The sequence below is a fragment of the Ostrinia furnacalis genome, unplaced genomic scaffold, assembly GCF_004193835.3.
Source record: "Ostrinia furnacalis isolate ACB-3 unplaced genomic scaffold, ASM419383v2 OfSCF7464, whole genome shotgun sequence".
In the NCBI taxonomy this organism is placed as follows: Eukaryota; Metazoa; Arthropoda; class Insecta; order Lepidoptera; family Crambidae; genus Ostrinia; species Ostrinia furnacalis.
Window position 1 is genome coordinate 191918 of NW_021137703.1, and position 15369 is coordinate 207286.

The 15369-nt window shown below is 36.7% G+C and overlaps 1 protein-coding gene across 1 annotated transcript in view; it reads left to right on the plus strand.

Annotated features, from left to right (window-relative positions):
* LOC114364746 (uncharacterized) overlaps nucleotides 1-15369 on the plus strand; it is an 80133-nt gene that overhangs the window by 9363 nt on the left and 55401 nt on the right. The window contains exons 3-4 of the mRNA XM_028321027.1: nucleotides 13590-13637; nucleotides 14617-14690. Coding sequence (XP_028176828.1) covers nucleotides 13590-13637; nucleotides 14617-14690 — 122 coding nt within the window. The remainder of the gene's footprint in view (nucleotides 1-13589; nucleotides 13638-14616; nucleotides 14691-15369) is intronic.

The window sequence follows — 15369 nt, forward strand, 5'->3', positions numbered from 1 at the left end:
AAATATTACAATACGTACTTACTTAATGTAATAAAGATCACGGAAACGTAAAGGCGAAATTGTTCCAAAATTAATTACACAGACAAAGTAATGAATTAAATTGACAACTCTTCAAAATAAACTTATGATTTTATGTGAAGTAGGTAATTTTATCTAAAGTCAATTATGGAGTTTGCAACAAACATGTAAGTTAATCAAGTAAAATGCGAAGAAGGGGATTCTATGTACAGACGATATTTTTCCTAATTACGATGTTTGGGGATACCAAAAGGGTTTCGTAAATTGGCTTACCAAAACCCTTAACAACCGCATCATAAAATAATCATAAACTTATTCCATAATTAACTGGGATAATTATTACATGTTTCAGTTCAGGTACGGTCAGTAAATAAAGTCTCCACCAGACCGTATTGAATCAAGAGTTCAATGTTTAAGAATAAGTTACATCTATACCCGAATACATCTACGAGTAGTAAGAGAAGGCGCACACCGTTTATTTTTAGTTGGCCGATAGTTGTGCCCGATTTCAAATTGTATGAAGAATCGGCCAAATCGAATCGGCGTAGTGTGCGCACTCCCATACATGCCCATACTGATCAACTGTCCGACTAAATTATCGGCGGACGAAAAATCAACGGTGTGCGCCTACTCTAATACGTTATTCGTATTTCAAGCGTTTCAATCGACTTTGTTGTATCAAATAATTGTTCTCTAATTTTTTACCTACCATGAAAAAAATATTTTCCCTCATAAACTTAGGCTAATACTACAATAGTTATATGTACAACATTATGTTTAGTTGAACTTTATTCTAAGTTAGTGTGGGACTGGTGCCTGAAATAGATTTTGTTTAAAACCTGTTCTACAGGCCACCATTGATAAAGTGTTCAGGCAAAGAGGATGCATTACAATTTAAGATTAAATTATTCATAATAGCAACATTTGGTTGAATCCAAACAGCAATATCATCTACTTATATTCCCGGCCATATCGCAGCGGGCAGGTGTGGGGCAGCTGCCAGCTGCCCGATATTGGGTTTATGCTAATAGATATTGACTCGCACTCGAGCTGCTCTCAGAAAATCTAGATAGTTTTAAAAAAGGAAAGTGTGAATGGAATGTTTTCAATGGATTCCGTAGCTCTATGCCTTATGTTTAGTAAAGGCGTAAAGAATGCAACGGTTCAAGAGGGTTTAATGTAGGTATGCTGCGTTATAAATTTTACTTGTTTGTCATCGAAAATTACAGAAAGAAAGAAAGAAAGAAAGAAAGAAAGAAAATAATTTTATTTTGACAATTCAGGCAATAAAGACATTACATAAAAAAATATATTACTAAGTAGCCAAAAAAGGTCACCCACTCAGTAATATCTTGACAGTGTGACTGCCAAGACACTGTATATTACTACTTATAGCACAATATTATCAGTATAAACGAGTACATTATATTGTATACTTGCAGAATTTTGATGAGCATTACGAATTAGCTAACTTTCATTAACCTCTCGCCAATAGGAAGTATTGAAAGCATTACTTTTCAGTCGTTTTTGCAAAATTCAATTGGCACGGACCGTAATTTTTTTTCTTCAAATATTCTGAAAATCTGCAAATGAAAAGTCAATGTAGGACTGAATTCGGGTGCCTATAATGCCTTGGTCTGTTGGTCTATTCTCTCGNCTCTCTCACGGATCTCCAAAACGCTGGTGACGCGAACAAAAAGTAATTACACTGCAGCCCCACACGTTATTGAATGAGGAGGGCGATGACAACGGGCTGACGGCAAATGAATTTAAAGCGTTATTGAGTTCAGACCAGTTTGCAGCAGACAAAAGTTCACTGTTTTCAGTGTAACTGAATTTACAGGAGTTTTAGAATGTTTTCAGACGAATGCGAGAGCGATAAAGTATTTGTAGCACGCTGGTTCTCATTGAAGATTATTTATGTAATCATCATGATTTGATTATGTCTGCTGCTAACTTTCAGGCCTTCTCAGAGGTGTAAGCTTAAAGCAAAAGATCGATTGTTGACAAAAACTTTATGATTATTAGATAGGCTAGGTAAAGCTCCATTACAATATCTTTTACATCTAGGTATAATATTTATCTGTAACGTGGTTTACGGTATTTTTCCATCGTCTGTAAATATTATTGAGTAGTTTTCAAAATGTTTATGTCAATATTAGGTACCAAAAGTCGTTTTATTTTTATGATTATGACAATAGGCTTGTAATATCGTATGTTTTCTGCATTCACAATATTATACTATTACGTACCTAACCTTGAACTACTGTAGGCCATTTATTGGAAAGAAACCTGGCAAATGTACACAAGTTGACTTAAACAGAATTTCTGTAGGAAAATTTGTAGTATTCAAATAACAAAGTACTTTCAATAACTGTTGGTGGAGAAATATGGCCGTATGTAAAACGCGACGACAGCACATTTATCTGGGAATCACAGTTTTATTGCATCGCGACAAGGCGCCTTTCTTTTATAATGGATATTCGATATCTAAATTGGTTTTCCACTGAGCGTCCCGATCGCGGTGAACGGATAAGCACAGAAGTATAAGTAACCGAGCAGTAATCTTCTTTTAATGGTTTTCCTGTTTGGTTTAATTAAAATATTTTTCGTGTAGGTAAGTAGTATCTACATTTATATCAGAGAGGTGTAGATTATGGTACCGCAAACTTGCTCAATTCATTCGTGTCTTGGCTCGAAACCGAGGGTCAGACTTTTAGAGTTGTACGAAATAAAGAAAAAAAACTTTATGCACAAATAATAAAGCAAATTGGTGATATTTTTCTTATCTAATAGATAATGATATAAAGTTATACAGGGTGTTTGGCGCATCGTGTGCCAAAATGATTTGGCGGATAGAATGGGTCATTTCCTATATTTTCAGCCCCCATAACACGTTCCATGTCAGGCNGTTTGTTCGTCAAACAGGTGGTAAAGGTAAATTCGGTCATGTATATGTTCGTTTAGAACCTATGGATGTTGAAGAAGCTGGTAAAGAATACCAATTCGCTGAAGAAGTTGTCGGCGGTACAGTTCCTAAAGAATTCTTTGGTGCGGTTGATAAAGGTATTCAAGAACGTATGAAGAATGGTGTATTGGCTGGTTACCCTGTTGTGGGTATCAAAGCGACATTATTCGACGGTTCTTACCACGATGTCGACTCTGACGAATTGTCGTTCAAAATGGCAGGTTCTTACGCTTTCCGTGATGGTTTNTCCAGACCTAAATGTATCTTGCGACACCAAATTATCTGAGAACATTAGTCAGCCATTAACTTTTTCTAGTAGAAATAAATTAAAAAAATATGTTAAAATTAATAGGTTTATATCTAAAACAAAAAAATTAATAAAACAGCAAGAACAGTTTCACAAAAATATTCTGTTAAGGAAAAAGAATTTAGATTTAGTGGACAGTTTAGAAATCTACCACAGTAAATTAGTAGAGAGTAGGTCCACTCATAACTTGGACGTTGAAAGGTTGCAGGCTGAAATCACAAACTTGCATGACTCGCTTGCATCCATAACAGCTAAATATAATTCAGCCAGGGAACAAATTAACGAACATATCCTGGCAGCAAACAATCTCTTAGATCTAGGTAATCCTACTACGGATTTTAAATCTCTGCCAAATATACCAATGCCAGTAAGTCAGCAACAAACTGATGGCGGCTTGCGGCCTTCAATGTCTGCAAAAACTGAATTTTTAAATGTAAAAAAGTCAAACAATGTAGTGTTATTCTCAGATAGGCTAGGAGTTGGTTATGGCCCTATATTGCATAAAAAATTAAATTGCANCCCTACTTTCAATAACTGTTGGTGGAGAAATATGGCCGTATGTAAAACGCGACGACAGCACATTTATCTGGGAATCACAGTTTTATTGCATCGCGATAAGGCGCCTTTCTTTTATAATGGATATTCGATATCTAAATTGGTTTTCCACTGAGCGTCCCGATCGCGGTGAACGGATAAGCACAGAAGTATAAGTAACCGAGCAGTAATCTTCTTTTAATGGTTTTCCTGTTTGGTTTAATCAAAATATTTTTTGAGTATGTATAAGTAGTATCTACCATCTACATGGAAACGGAAAACCTACTCAAAATACCACAATAAAGACAACATGCACTGCAGGTACTCATATACGCTCACACACACTCATACAATCTATCTCCACTCTTGTATAATTTGCTTGTTGTTGTAAATTTGTATTGTGTAAGTAAATTACCCAAAGGCAGTCGCCAATTCAGTCCACCCGCATAAAAATTTCTTGGCAAAATGTTACTTGTATTCTCGCGATACAGGTGCATACCTAGTGCGAGAACCGCTACCAACACTTCTTCACAATCCACCATAGCATGTAATTAGCTTAAGACTGTCATTCCGTTTTTTGTAAATCTGTCTTGCTTAAATAAAGATTTTATTATTATTTATTATTATTATTCCTTTATTCATCTTACTTTCTTATTTTTAATTTTTTCTTTTTACAATGTAATTATTATCAAAAAATAAAAATACATTATAAAAACAAAAATCTTAAAAATAGTTAACCCGCTGGCAGCGGAGCAGGGCCCAGGCTACCGTTGGTCAGGGTCACAGGCTGAGGAACCTCCGGACAATGCGTGCCGTGCTGAGGATCACCGCCTTTTGAATCTGACCCTTGAGCCAACCATCTAGCGAGAGCTTCTTTATTATTATTATTATTATATCAGAGAGATGCAGATTATGGTACCGCAAACTTGCTCAATAAAATTCATTCGTGTCTTGCTCCGGCCCGGAACCGAGGGTCAGACTTTTAGAGTTGTACGAAATAAAGAAAAAAAAAACTTTATGCACAAATAATAAAGCAAATTGGTGATATTTTTCTTATCTAATAGAATGATATAAAGTTCTATATGTAGTTACATAGCTAGATGTAGCTTGCAGGACAACCCTTTATTTAGTCGTATGAAATGAAATGAAAATGAAAATATTTTATTTTATAAATAGACTTCATTTACAAAGTATTTTGGTAAAGTATGGAGAATAAATTCCCAAGATTCGCACAAATATAATTTTATTGAAGGAACAAACAGATGGAAGTGATTTCGATTTATATTATGTAAAGATGGTAAACATCCAGGTTCTTATTTTGCTAATCTTCATAAACGTGAATAGCCCAATAAATGCCAAAGACGAGATTGTTAAAAGCAGCAAACGATTCATTCATAAAGCCTGATCAACCGCGCCATCTCGATTTAATTCAATTAAGGCCATAGCGCTCATTAACAAACAAGGAGCAAAACAGACAATAGTCACAACTAAAGAAACACCAGTAGGCACACAACAATCACTTTGGTTAAGTTATCGTTAGTCCCTACTGGATGATGTCATATAAAATCCTTTCGTTTTATCCTCAAGAAGTAGTTACGCGTAGTCGTTATAATTATAAGATATGCCAGGAGAAAGTTATTAATTCACGTATCAAATAAACACTGTAGCTGTAGACTCAATTAGTATTTTTATAAAACCCTAAAGAGAAATAATTTTCATAGAATGCATATTTGCCGAAACCCACATTATCATAAATGTTATGAAAAAAGTACAAAATATACAAATACTAAATTATTTATTGTAAATCATAGCTAAAATGGTGACATTTATTATTACAGTAGGTAGTATCACTATGTTCCGCTCAAAGAGCATACAATTTGTCAGACAACAATAAAAATTGGCAGTTACATACATAAGCTTATTAGATTTATCGTCAAATAATTTAGATATAATATTATAATAACATTTATTAATTAAATAAATCAGTAAATTATAGTAATATTTAATTTTACACTTTCATCCAAATGAGCATACCTTGCATAGGCCTACCATACTCCAGATATGGGACGTATAGTTAATATGTAGAGACAGTAGGTATGATTTATTAGCATGTTTTATTTGAGACAACTATACCCTTTTCCATTATGTTAATAACGCTGTTGTGACAAATCCTGAGGTGAAATCATTAGCAACTCAGTAGCGCCACCATACCAACGACGGTTTAATGCCTCCCTTGATCGCCTCGCGCGAAACTTCCCGCTTTAAATCTACCCTCAAATTATTCCAGGAAGCCCTATTCGTGTTTTGGAGGGCAAAATGTTTGTGAACACCACGGAATGTGTTAATTTATGCGAGTGTAAGTGGTTTTAAAGTCAACCTATTTTATGCGTGCGAGTGTCTACTTATTTTATAGTCCTTCGAGCCGGATTTATATGTAAGGAAAAAGTTTGTTATTGAGAGGAATAATTTGATTACACGTATTTGTAGTGTGTGCGTAATTTTGTGGGTCTTCTCATTTAATGGTCTTTCGAACCAGATAATAAAGGATTTTTAATTTTAATAAAGTACGACGCTTCACGATGAGAGCAATTATTTGATGATATAGTATTTGCACAGTGCCAGTTAATTTGCAATAAACTTGTTAAATAACCCGAGTAAGTATGACGTTTAAAAGGCGATACTGTTGTTGATATAAATGTTTGTATTAGCATTACATAAGCAGAATAAAATTACCTAATCAACAGAATCCTTGCTATCATTTACATTAACCCTTTTAATTATAACGAAACGTGAGATATTCCCGTCCACATCGTGCCACATTTGGCACAGCAGATTTCCTCGGAGACCCGCTTATGAACCGCAATTTGCCTGACAACACTTTATGTTGGACATTACGAGCTTTTATGTAAAATGTCTGACGTGTGCTCATAAATGTGTCGAGGACGATACTGAAATGGGATAAAAAGTCGACATGAAAACGCAATGTAACTCTATCAAAGCTGCACATGTAACATTGGCGAAATCTTAATTTCTACAACAAAGAAAAAGTCATTGCCTGAAAAAGTATCAATAAGACGTTTATGTTTTTTAACCCAGAAGCTCTTGGTCTGTATCTCGCCTGATACAAAGTGATGACCTGTAGGCCTAGGATGCGCGCCGCGATAAGCGGTTATCACGCCATTTTATCGATTTTGCCCATACATTTTGACGTTGGTAAGAGTATATCACGGCGCGCATCCTAGCCCGGCAGGCCGATGAATTGGAAGCAAATAAGTTTTTTAATAATAGGTTATGATTACCAGAGTAAATACAAATGAGTAGGTTATCTTCANACCTGGTAAAGCTTGTCGTCGCCCCAGCAAGGGTTGAGCTCGTGCAGCTTGTCGGCCAAGTAATTGTGGTTGCGGAACAGCCAGAAGATCAGGTTGACCTGATCTCAACATCAATGCCGTGGAGAGCGTTGCGATTAGCTAAATTATGTTTTTGTGACGAGTGGTTTCCCCACAATAGTCCAGCGGCGGCGGGGTTCAAACCAGTGTTCCTTGGATCCCGAGACGGCCAGTCTGACATCTTCACCGTTCGGTATTGTAGCTTTGTTCTATAGTTCAGGATTCTATCTGAGTATCTACTGCTTGACTGCCAAAAATCCAACCAATGAAGGCCAGGGCATCATGAAAGAAACATAAATGGTCAAAGCCCTCTTTCCCACTGGGCACTTTAGGCACGTGCTCAGGGCTCCGCGACGGAGGGGGCCCCCGTCTGTCCGTCTCAAAATACCTTCTTCTAGATGACAAGGGCCCCCTTGATCCATAAGTGCCCAGGGCCCCTAGTAGGTTAAAGACGGCCCTGTGTTTACATAACTTTTTGTCCTAAATTAAATTAGAGAAGTTATACATAAGCAAAAAGGATTTTTTTTTGCTTATAACTTCTTCAATCTTTAATTTAAGGCAAACAGTTATATTAACATATTTGTAGGCAAAGCAATTTTCTACAAATTATGACTGTACAACTTTTTTGTACGACGCATAGTTACCGAGACATGCACGCGGGCAACCGTAGCACAGGGGCCACGCTGCGCGGGCCCCCTGTGCTACGGTTGCCGCATGCCCCGCAACCCAGGCAGTGGGGGGCCCGCGCAGGCTGGGGCCCGGCTGGCAAATGCCACCCCGACTGTATGGCCAGTCCGACGCTGATAGCGCTCATTAACAAACAAGGAGCAAAACAGACAATAGTCACAACTAAAGAAACACCAGTAGGCACACAACAATCACTTTGGTTAAGCTATCGTTTTAGCCGAATGACGTCCACTGCTGAACAAATGCCTCCCCCAAGGATTGCTACAACAACCGGTCCTGCGCTGCCCGTATCCAGGGCCTAGGGTTGCCAGATGGAAACTTACCAAATCCGGGACAATTCTACTAGGACAACGGTGTCGGGTCTTGGCCATAGTAAAAATATCTTGGTTTCTCAAATGATTTAATTTGTATTTCAAAAGAAAAATGCCATTTATTTTCAAATACACACTTTTATTAAATAAGTAATGTACGTCAACGTACATAATAGGACTCACAGGCAGGCCAGCCGTGTCATTTGTTATTACATATTAGTTTATTTTGACACAAAACTATTAGGTTTTCGGAAATCCGGGACAGTAATGTCTAATTACTGGACACGGGACAAGACGCAAAATTGCGGGACAATCCCGGATTTCCCGGGCATCTGGCAACCCTAATCCAGGCACCTCCCGGGACCTTCACCAGATCGTCGGTCCACCTAGTCCTCTACTGGATGCCTACTGGATGATGTCACCTAAAATCTTGTCGTTTTATCCTCAAGACGTAGTTACTCGTATTCCTTATAATTATAGGATATGCGGGGAGAAAGTTTTTAATTCACATATCAAATAAACACTGTAGTTGTAGACTCAATTAGTATTTTTACAAAACGCTAAAGTGAAATAATCTTCATAGAATGCATATTGGCCGAAACCCACATTATCATTTTGTTGTGAAAAAAGTAATATTTAAATTATTTAATTACATTCTCATCCAAATGAGCATGCATAGTCCTACCATACTCCAGATATGGGACGTATAGTTAATATGTAGAGACAGTAGGTATGATTTATTAACATGTTTTATTTGAGACAACTATACCCTTTTCCATTATGTTAATAACGCTGTTGTGACAAATCCTGAGGCGAAATTATTAGCAACTCAGTAGCGCCACCATACCAACGACGGTTTAATGCCTCCCTTGATCGCCTCGCGCGAAACTTCCCGCCTTAAATCTTACCCTCAAATTATTCCAGGAAGCCCTATTCGTGTTTTGGAGGGCAAAATGTTTGTGAACACCACGGAATGTGTTAATTTATGCGAGTGTAAGTGGTTTTAAAGTCAACCTATTTTGTGCGTGCGAGTGTCTACTTATTTTATAGTCCTTCGAGCCGGATTTATATGTAAGGAAAAAGTTTGTTATTGAGAAGAATAATTTGATTTCACGTATTTGTAGTGTGTGCGTAATTTTGTGGGTCTTCTCATTTAATGGTCTTTCGAACCAGATAATAAAGGATTTTTAATTTTAATAAAGTACGACGCTTCACGATGAGAGCAATTATTTGATGATATAGTATTTGCACAGTGCCAGTTAATTTGCAATAAACTTGTTAAATAACCCGAGTAAGTATGACGTTTAAAAGGCGATACTGTTGTTGATATAAATGTTTGTATTAGCATTACATAAGCAGAATAAAATTACCTAATCAACAGAATCCTTGCTATCATTTACATTAACCCTTTTAATTATAACGAAACGTGAGATATTCCCGTCCACATCGTGCCACATTTGGCACAGCAGATTTCCTCGGAGACCCGCTTATGAACCGCAATTTGCCTGACAACACTTTATGTTGGACATTACGAGCTTTTATGTAAAATGTCTGACGTGTGCTCATAAATGTGTCGAGGACGATACTGAAATGGGATAAAAAGTCGACATGAAAACGCAATGTAACTCTATCAAAGCTGCACATGTAACATTGGCGAAATCTTAATTTCTACAACAAAGAAAAAGTCATTGCCTGAAAAAGTATCAATAAGACGTTTATGTTTTTTAACCCAGAAGCTCTTGGTCTGTATCTCGCCTGATACAAAGTGATGACCTGTAGGCCTAGGATGCGCGCCGCGATAAGCGGTTATCACGCCATTTTATCGATTTTGCCCATACATTTTGACGTTGGTAAGAGTATATCACGGCGCGCATCCTAGCCCGGCAGGCCGATGAATTGGAAGCAAATAAGTTTTTTAATAATAGGTTATGATTACCAGAGTAAATACAAATGAGTAGGTTATCTTCATAGAAACGTAAGTAGTAGTAGTAGTAATTTTTTAGCGTGGATTAGCGGGGAGCCAGTCGTGGTTGCGCCGAATTTTGTCAGTGTGTGCGTGCGCGCCGCATACGTATATTGGCGCGCTCACATACAAACCGCGCTCAGTCCGATTCTATGAAGATGACCTACTCATTTGTATTTACTCTGTTATTACTCTTACTTCTAATTCAACAATTAGGTATTGATTTTGAACAATTTCTAGGAATCTTAGCCATAGGTTAGTGAAGATTCTAGGGTTCTTCGCTACAGTTCTTTAAACAAATTTAGGAGTTGACAAATTGCTAATACAGTTTAAGTGTTAATGATGGTCTATACAACTAAGTAGGTTCCTTTATTAAATTCTCTAGACGTCCACAAGTCTACGGTTGAAGCTGCTCGCGTAATTTGGACAATAACAGATGATTGCGGCTGATTAGCGCTTTCGGTCGCCATTGTTCTATCGGGCTTTGTCGGCGAAGTACAGTCTGCGTTAAAAAAGGCATCTTTTTAGGCCTTTATGCAATTAATCAATTTATTTCTGCATAAAATTGTATTTAAAATTGGATTTAAGAGCTGTGGGTTGATATCAAAGGTTTCCAATATGAGTGTACCTATTTATTGTTTTTTTTTCTTTTATCGTGTAGGTTGCAGTGTTGTAAGTAATAAAAAGTCACAAGTTATTCATAACAGTGTCAGTTTAATTTATATCTTTGGTAAGATTTTAAATTAAGTAAAATAGGTTAGGATGCTAAGCCAAATATTGAATTTCTAATCATAACTTTAAATGGTCTTACTTTATTGGATGAAAGGTGACACTTATTCAGGCAAAGACTGTACTCTCTGATTAACGAGAAATAAGATTAAAAATAAAGTGCCTTCATTTGCGGTTTGTGTAATTTGAGAACCTACTATCTTGTTATTTTAAATGTGCTTTGAAAATTTTTAATAAGGTTACTTTAAGGGCGTTGATGTAACCAAAGTAACTAAGTAAAAACAAGTATCTTTTTAAAGAAAACCTGCACGCAAGTGCTACTCTGTCAACTCTAGTTCATCAAATTTTCAGTCTAGTATTCAGGAAATAAAGCAAAAATGTCCGCTACATTGACTAGTCTTAAAAATCAATTTACCTACACCCTACATCGTTCAAATTGCAAGCAGGAGTCAGATTTATAGCGTTCGACACTTGCGGTCGATTCGGAGACACGAGTGCGAGTGGTTCCTAATTCCGACCCCATTCTGACCCGGGTCACGCGCTACTTACCGCCATTTTTCGGTGGAATGTCAGAATTGCTGCTGTTTTTCTTGGTATGGCCATTTTTACAGTACCAGATACTATTGTCATTTACCTTTTACATGCCTACGCCTACGAGTACATACTGATAGTACATTGACCTAAGAAAAATTTATTTTGAAGTCATTCGCTCGAGCAATTACCTACATAGGTACGGGATTACCTGATTTAGATTTTGGATAATTTCAGACAAAAACCACATTCAACATGCTCACACGCAGAGCAGCGGCACAAGCCATTGAGCTGAAACTTAGGCGGGCACTCGAGGAACTGAAACAGAGTCAAGAAAGCTGTAACCAACTCATTAGGGAAAGAGAAGAGAGCGAGGAGGAAATTACTTGTACAATAAGAAAGAATACAGAACTAAAACAAGAATTGGCAGAACTGCATGTCCGTCTCCAGGAGGTAACCGAGCACCGTGATGAACTACTGCATACAATCAGTACCTTCGACCAGTGCAGCAATATCTTTCAGCAGACCTTGATGCGCAACAATGAGTTAGAAGCTGAACTGAGGGACGCCAATAAGACCATACTGCACTTCGAAGAGGAACGAAAGCAGCAGGAGTTCACACACACTCTGAACTTATACGAAGAGCTAATTGGGAGTCCTGGTGGACGTGCAGTGCTACCAGACTTAAATGTATCTTGCGACACTAAATCATTTGAGAACGTTAGTCGGCCATTGACTTTTTCTAGTAGAAATAAATTAAAAAAGTATGTTAAAATTAATAGGTTTATTTCTAAAACAAAAAAATTAATAAAAGGGCAAGAACAGTTTCACAAAAATATTCTGTTAAGGAAAAAGAATCTAGATTTGGTTGACAGTCTAGAAATTTACCACAGTAAACTAGTAGAGAGTAGGTCCACTCATAACTTGGACGTTGAAAGGTTGCAGGCTGAAATCACAAACTTGCATGACTCGCTTGCATCCATAACAGCTAAATATAATTCAGCCAGGGAACAAATTAACGAACATATCCTGGCAGCAAACAATCTCTTAGATCTAGGNAGCTGAACTGAGGGACGCCAACAAGACCATACTGCACTTCGAAGAGGAAAGAAAGCAGCAGGAGTTCACACACACTCTGAACCTATACGAAGAGCTAATTGGAAGCCCTGGTGGACGTGCAGTGCTTCCAGACCTAAATGTATCTTGCGACACCAAATTATCTGAGAACATTAGTCAGCCATTAACTTTTTCTAGTAGAAATAAATTAAAAAAATATGTTAAAATTAATAGGTTTATATCTAAAACAAAAAAATTAATAAAACAGCAAGAACAGTTTCACAAAAATATTCTGTTAAGGAAAAAGAATTTAGATTTAGTGGACAGTTTAGAAATCTACCACAGTAAATTAGTAGAGAGTAGGTCCACTCATAACTTGGACGTTGAAAGGTTGCAGGCTGAAATCACAAACTTGCATGACTCGCTTGCATCCATAACAGCTAAATATAATTCAGCCAGGGAACAAATTAACGAACATATCCTGGCAGCAAACAATCTCTTAGATCTAGGAACATACTGACAGTAGCTTCACAGTTCATTTATGAAAACCTTTTATATGTCCGCAAAAATATAGAGCAATTCACGAAAAAGAGCGATTTGCATAACTTTAATACAAGAAACAAAAATAAACTTGCCGTTCCAAATTTCAGATTGCATAAGATTGGTAATTCATTTATGGGAAAATGTATTATTCTTTAATAAATTACCACAAACTGTTGTAGAACTACCCATTCATAAATTCAAAGCACATATTAAAAGTACCTTAATGAAAAATGGCTACTATAAAGTCGATGATTATTTAAAAGATAAAAATGTTTGGGATACTTTACTGCCTAGCTCGCATAAATATTTATAACTTTGTACATTTTAAAGCATGTAAACCTTTGAAAAAGAGGCTGACAATAGTGACTGAGTTTCTTGCGCTGCTTCTTCTCAGCACTGGCCCATTTATTGTCCTGAAGCAGTGGTAGGGTTAATACTGGGACGTGTAAAAGTGCTTTTTTTAAGCCTATTTACAGAAATAAATGAGTTTTATGAGTTTTTTATGAGTTTTCTTTGTTTATGTGGAATACTTATTGCAATTCCTTTATTTCAGAACATGGTGGGACACAAATCAAGGGAGGCTACATGCTTCGATACAAACGTAAGTTTATCTATTTATTTTTATAGATTAAAGTGCTAAGTTTACTCCTTCACTTAGTTAGTCGTTACTTATTCAGAGTTTAATATTTTGAAATTCCCTTTTCAGAAAATCTTGGTCTATTTCTCATAAAGTAGTTTTACAGGTTTTGTGTACCTTATTGAATGAATTATAATTTCTATCTGTAACTCTGATTATCCCTGTGTTTCTACTAGCAATGGCTTAAACTGTTATTTAACCTACATTTATAAGCATCAAACCCCGCTTACCGAGAATCTTATGACCCATTTCAATAATCCAGCGCGGAATGAAACGCCCGGAATAAAGGGGCATCTTTGACTGGAGACTTCATTCATGCCAAGTTCAAGTGATCGTTGATAGCGTTCAAGAATCGAATAAAATTTAATTGATAAGGCAAGAAACCAAGAAAATCCTCTTGAATTGAATTTTCAGAAACTTAGCTCTAAAAGCTGTGCGAAACTGGGTGTTATTGAATTTAGGACCATAATTACGAAACTACCTACTATTAATAACAGATTTTGTGTAAAAAATATGTTTAAAACGCTAATTTTATTCTTTATACAAAATTTACCTATTGAAAAATCGGCATAGAATATAGGTACAATCCGATAATCGAGTCAATTTGAGTCCGAAAAAACTTGGCACATCACTATGCTCTCACAAAGTTACGCCAACATAAAATTCCTCCATAACCACCTCGCTTGACGTAGATTAAAAGCGATTCTAACTGACAAGCAGTAAGATTTAAAATGGCTTGGCAAAAGTTTACTGTAGTAAATATGGATTTTCGATATTCCATAAATTCTTGTAATGTTAGTTTATGAGTGTAATTTTTGTACTTTTAATGCCTTTCATAAACATTTAATATTGAAATAGAGCTAAATCTACTCTATGTCGAACTCAGTATTCTTTAAAATGTCTTTAAAATAAAATAGTTATTTATGATTGTTTTGTCCCACAGGAAAATATTTATGGAACACATGGTCAGAAGAATGGGTGGTGCTCTACGACGACTCAACGATGGCGTGGTTTAAGGTAAGGCTTTTATATTATTATACTAGCTTTTCGCCCGCGGCTTCGCCCGCGTTTAAATTTTATCTGTCACAGAAAAACATTATCGCTCGCGTCCCTGCTTCAAAAACGGGGATAAAAACTATCCAATGTCCTTACCCGGGACTTAAACTACTATGCCAAATTTCATCAAAATCGGTTCAGTGGTTTAGGCGTGAAAGCAGAACAGACAGGCAGACAGACAACCAGAGTTACTTCCGCATTTATAATTTCGACGTTATTAAGGAACCTTTCATGTACAAGTACGACTCACAGTAACACATGGCCGATTTAGGTTTTATGATTCACGATAGCGGGTTTAACTATATCTCTAAAAATGTTGTTGATAAAACTTCGAAGTATCTCAGGGCCATGCAATTGAGGGTATGCAGTTGATCTCTTATTGCATAAGGAAGTAACATGGCATACGATATCAGCTTGCCACACAAAATTGTACCTTATAAGAAACCGTACGGTTACGGAGAGCAGGAGTCGGTGGAAATTAAATAAATTGGTATGCTTACCGTTGCAAAGTGGCATATATTTATATTACTATATTGGTATTAAAAGAGTAAACTATACTTCGTAGACTAGCAATATCGTTAGCAATTAGGAGCCAGACTTTGATGATATAGTAAATATTGCGAGACCCAAAGGTAAATTG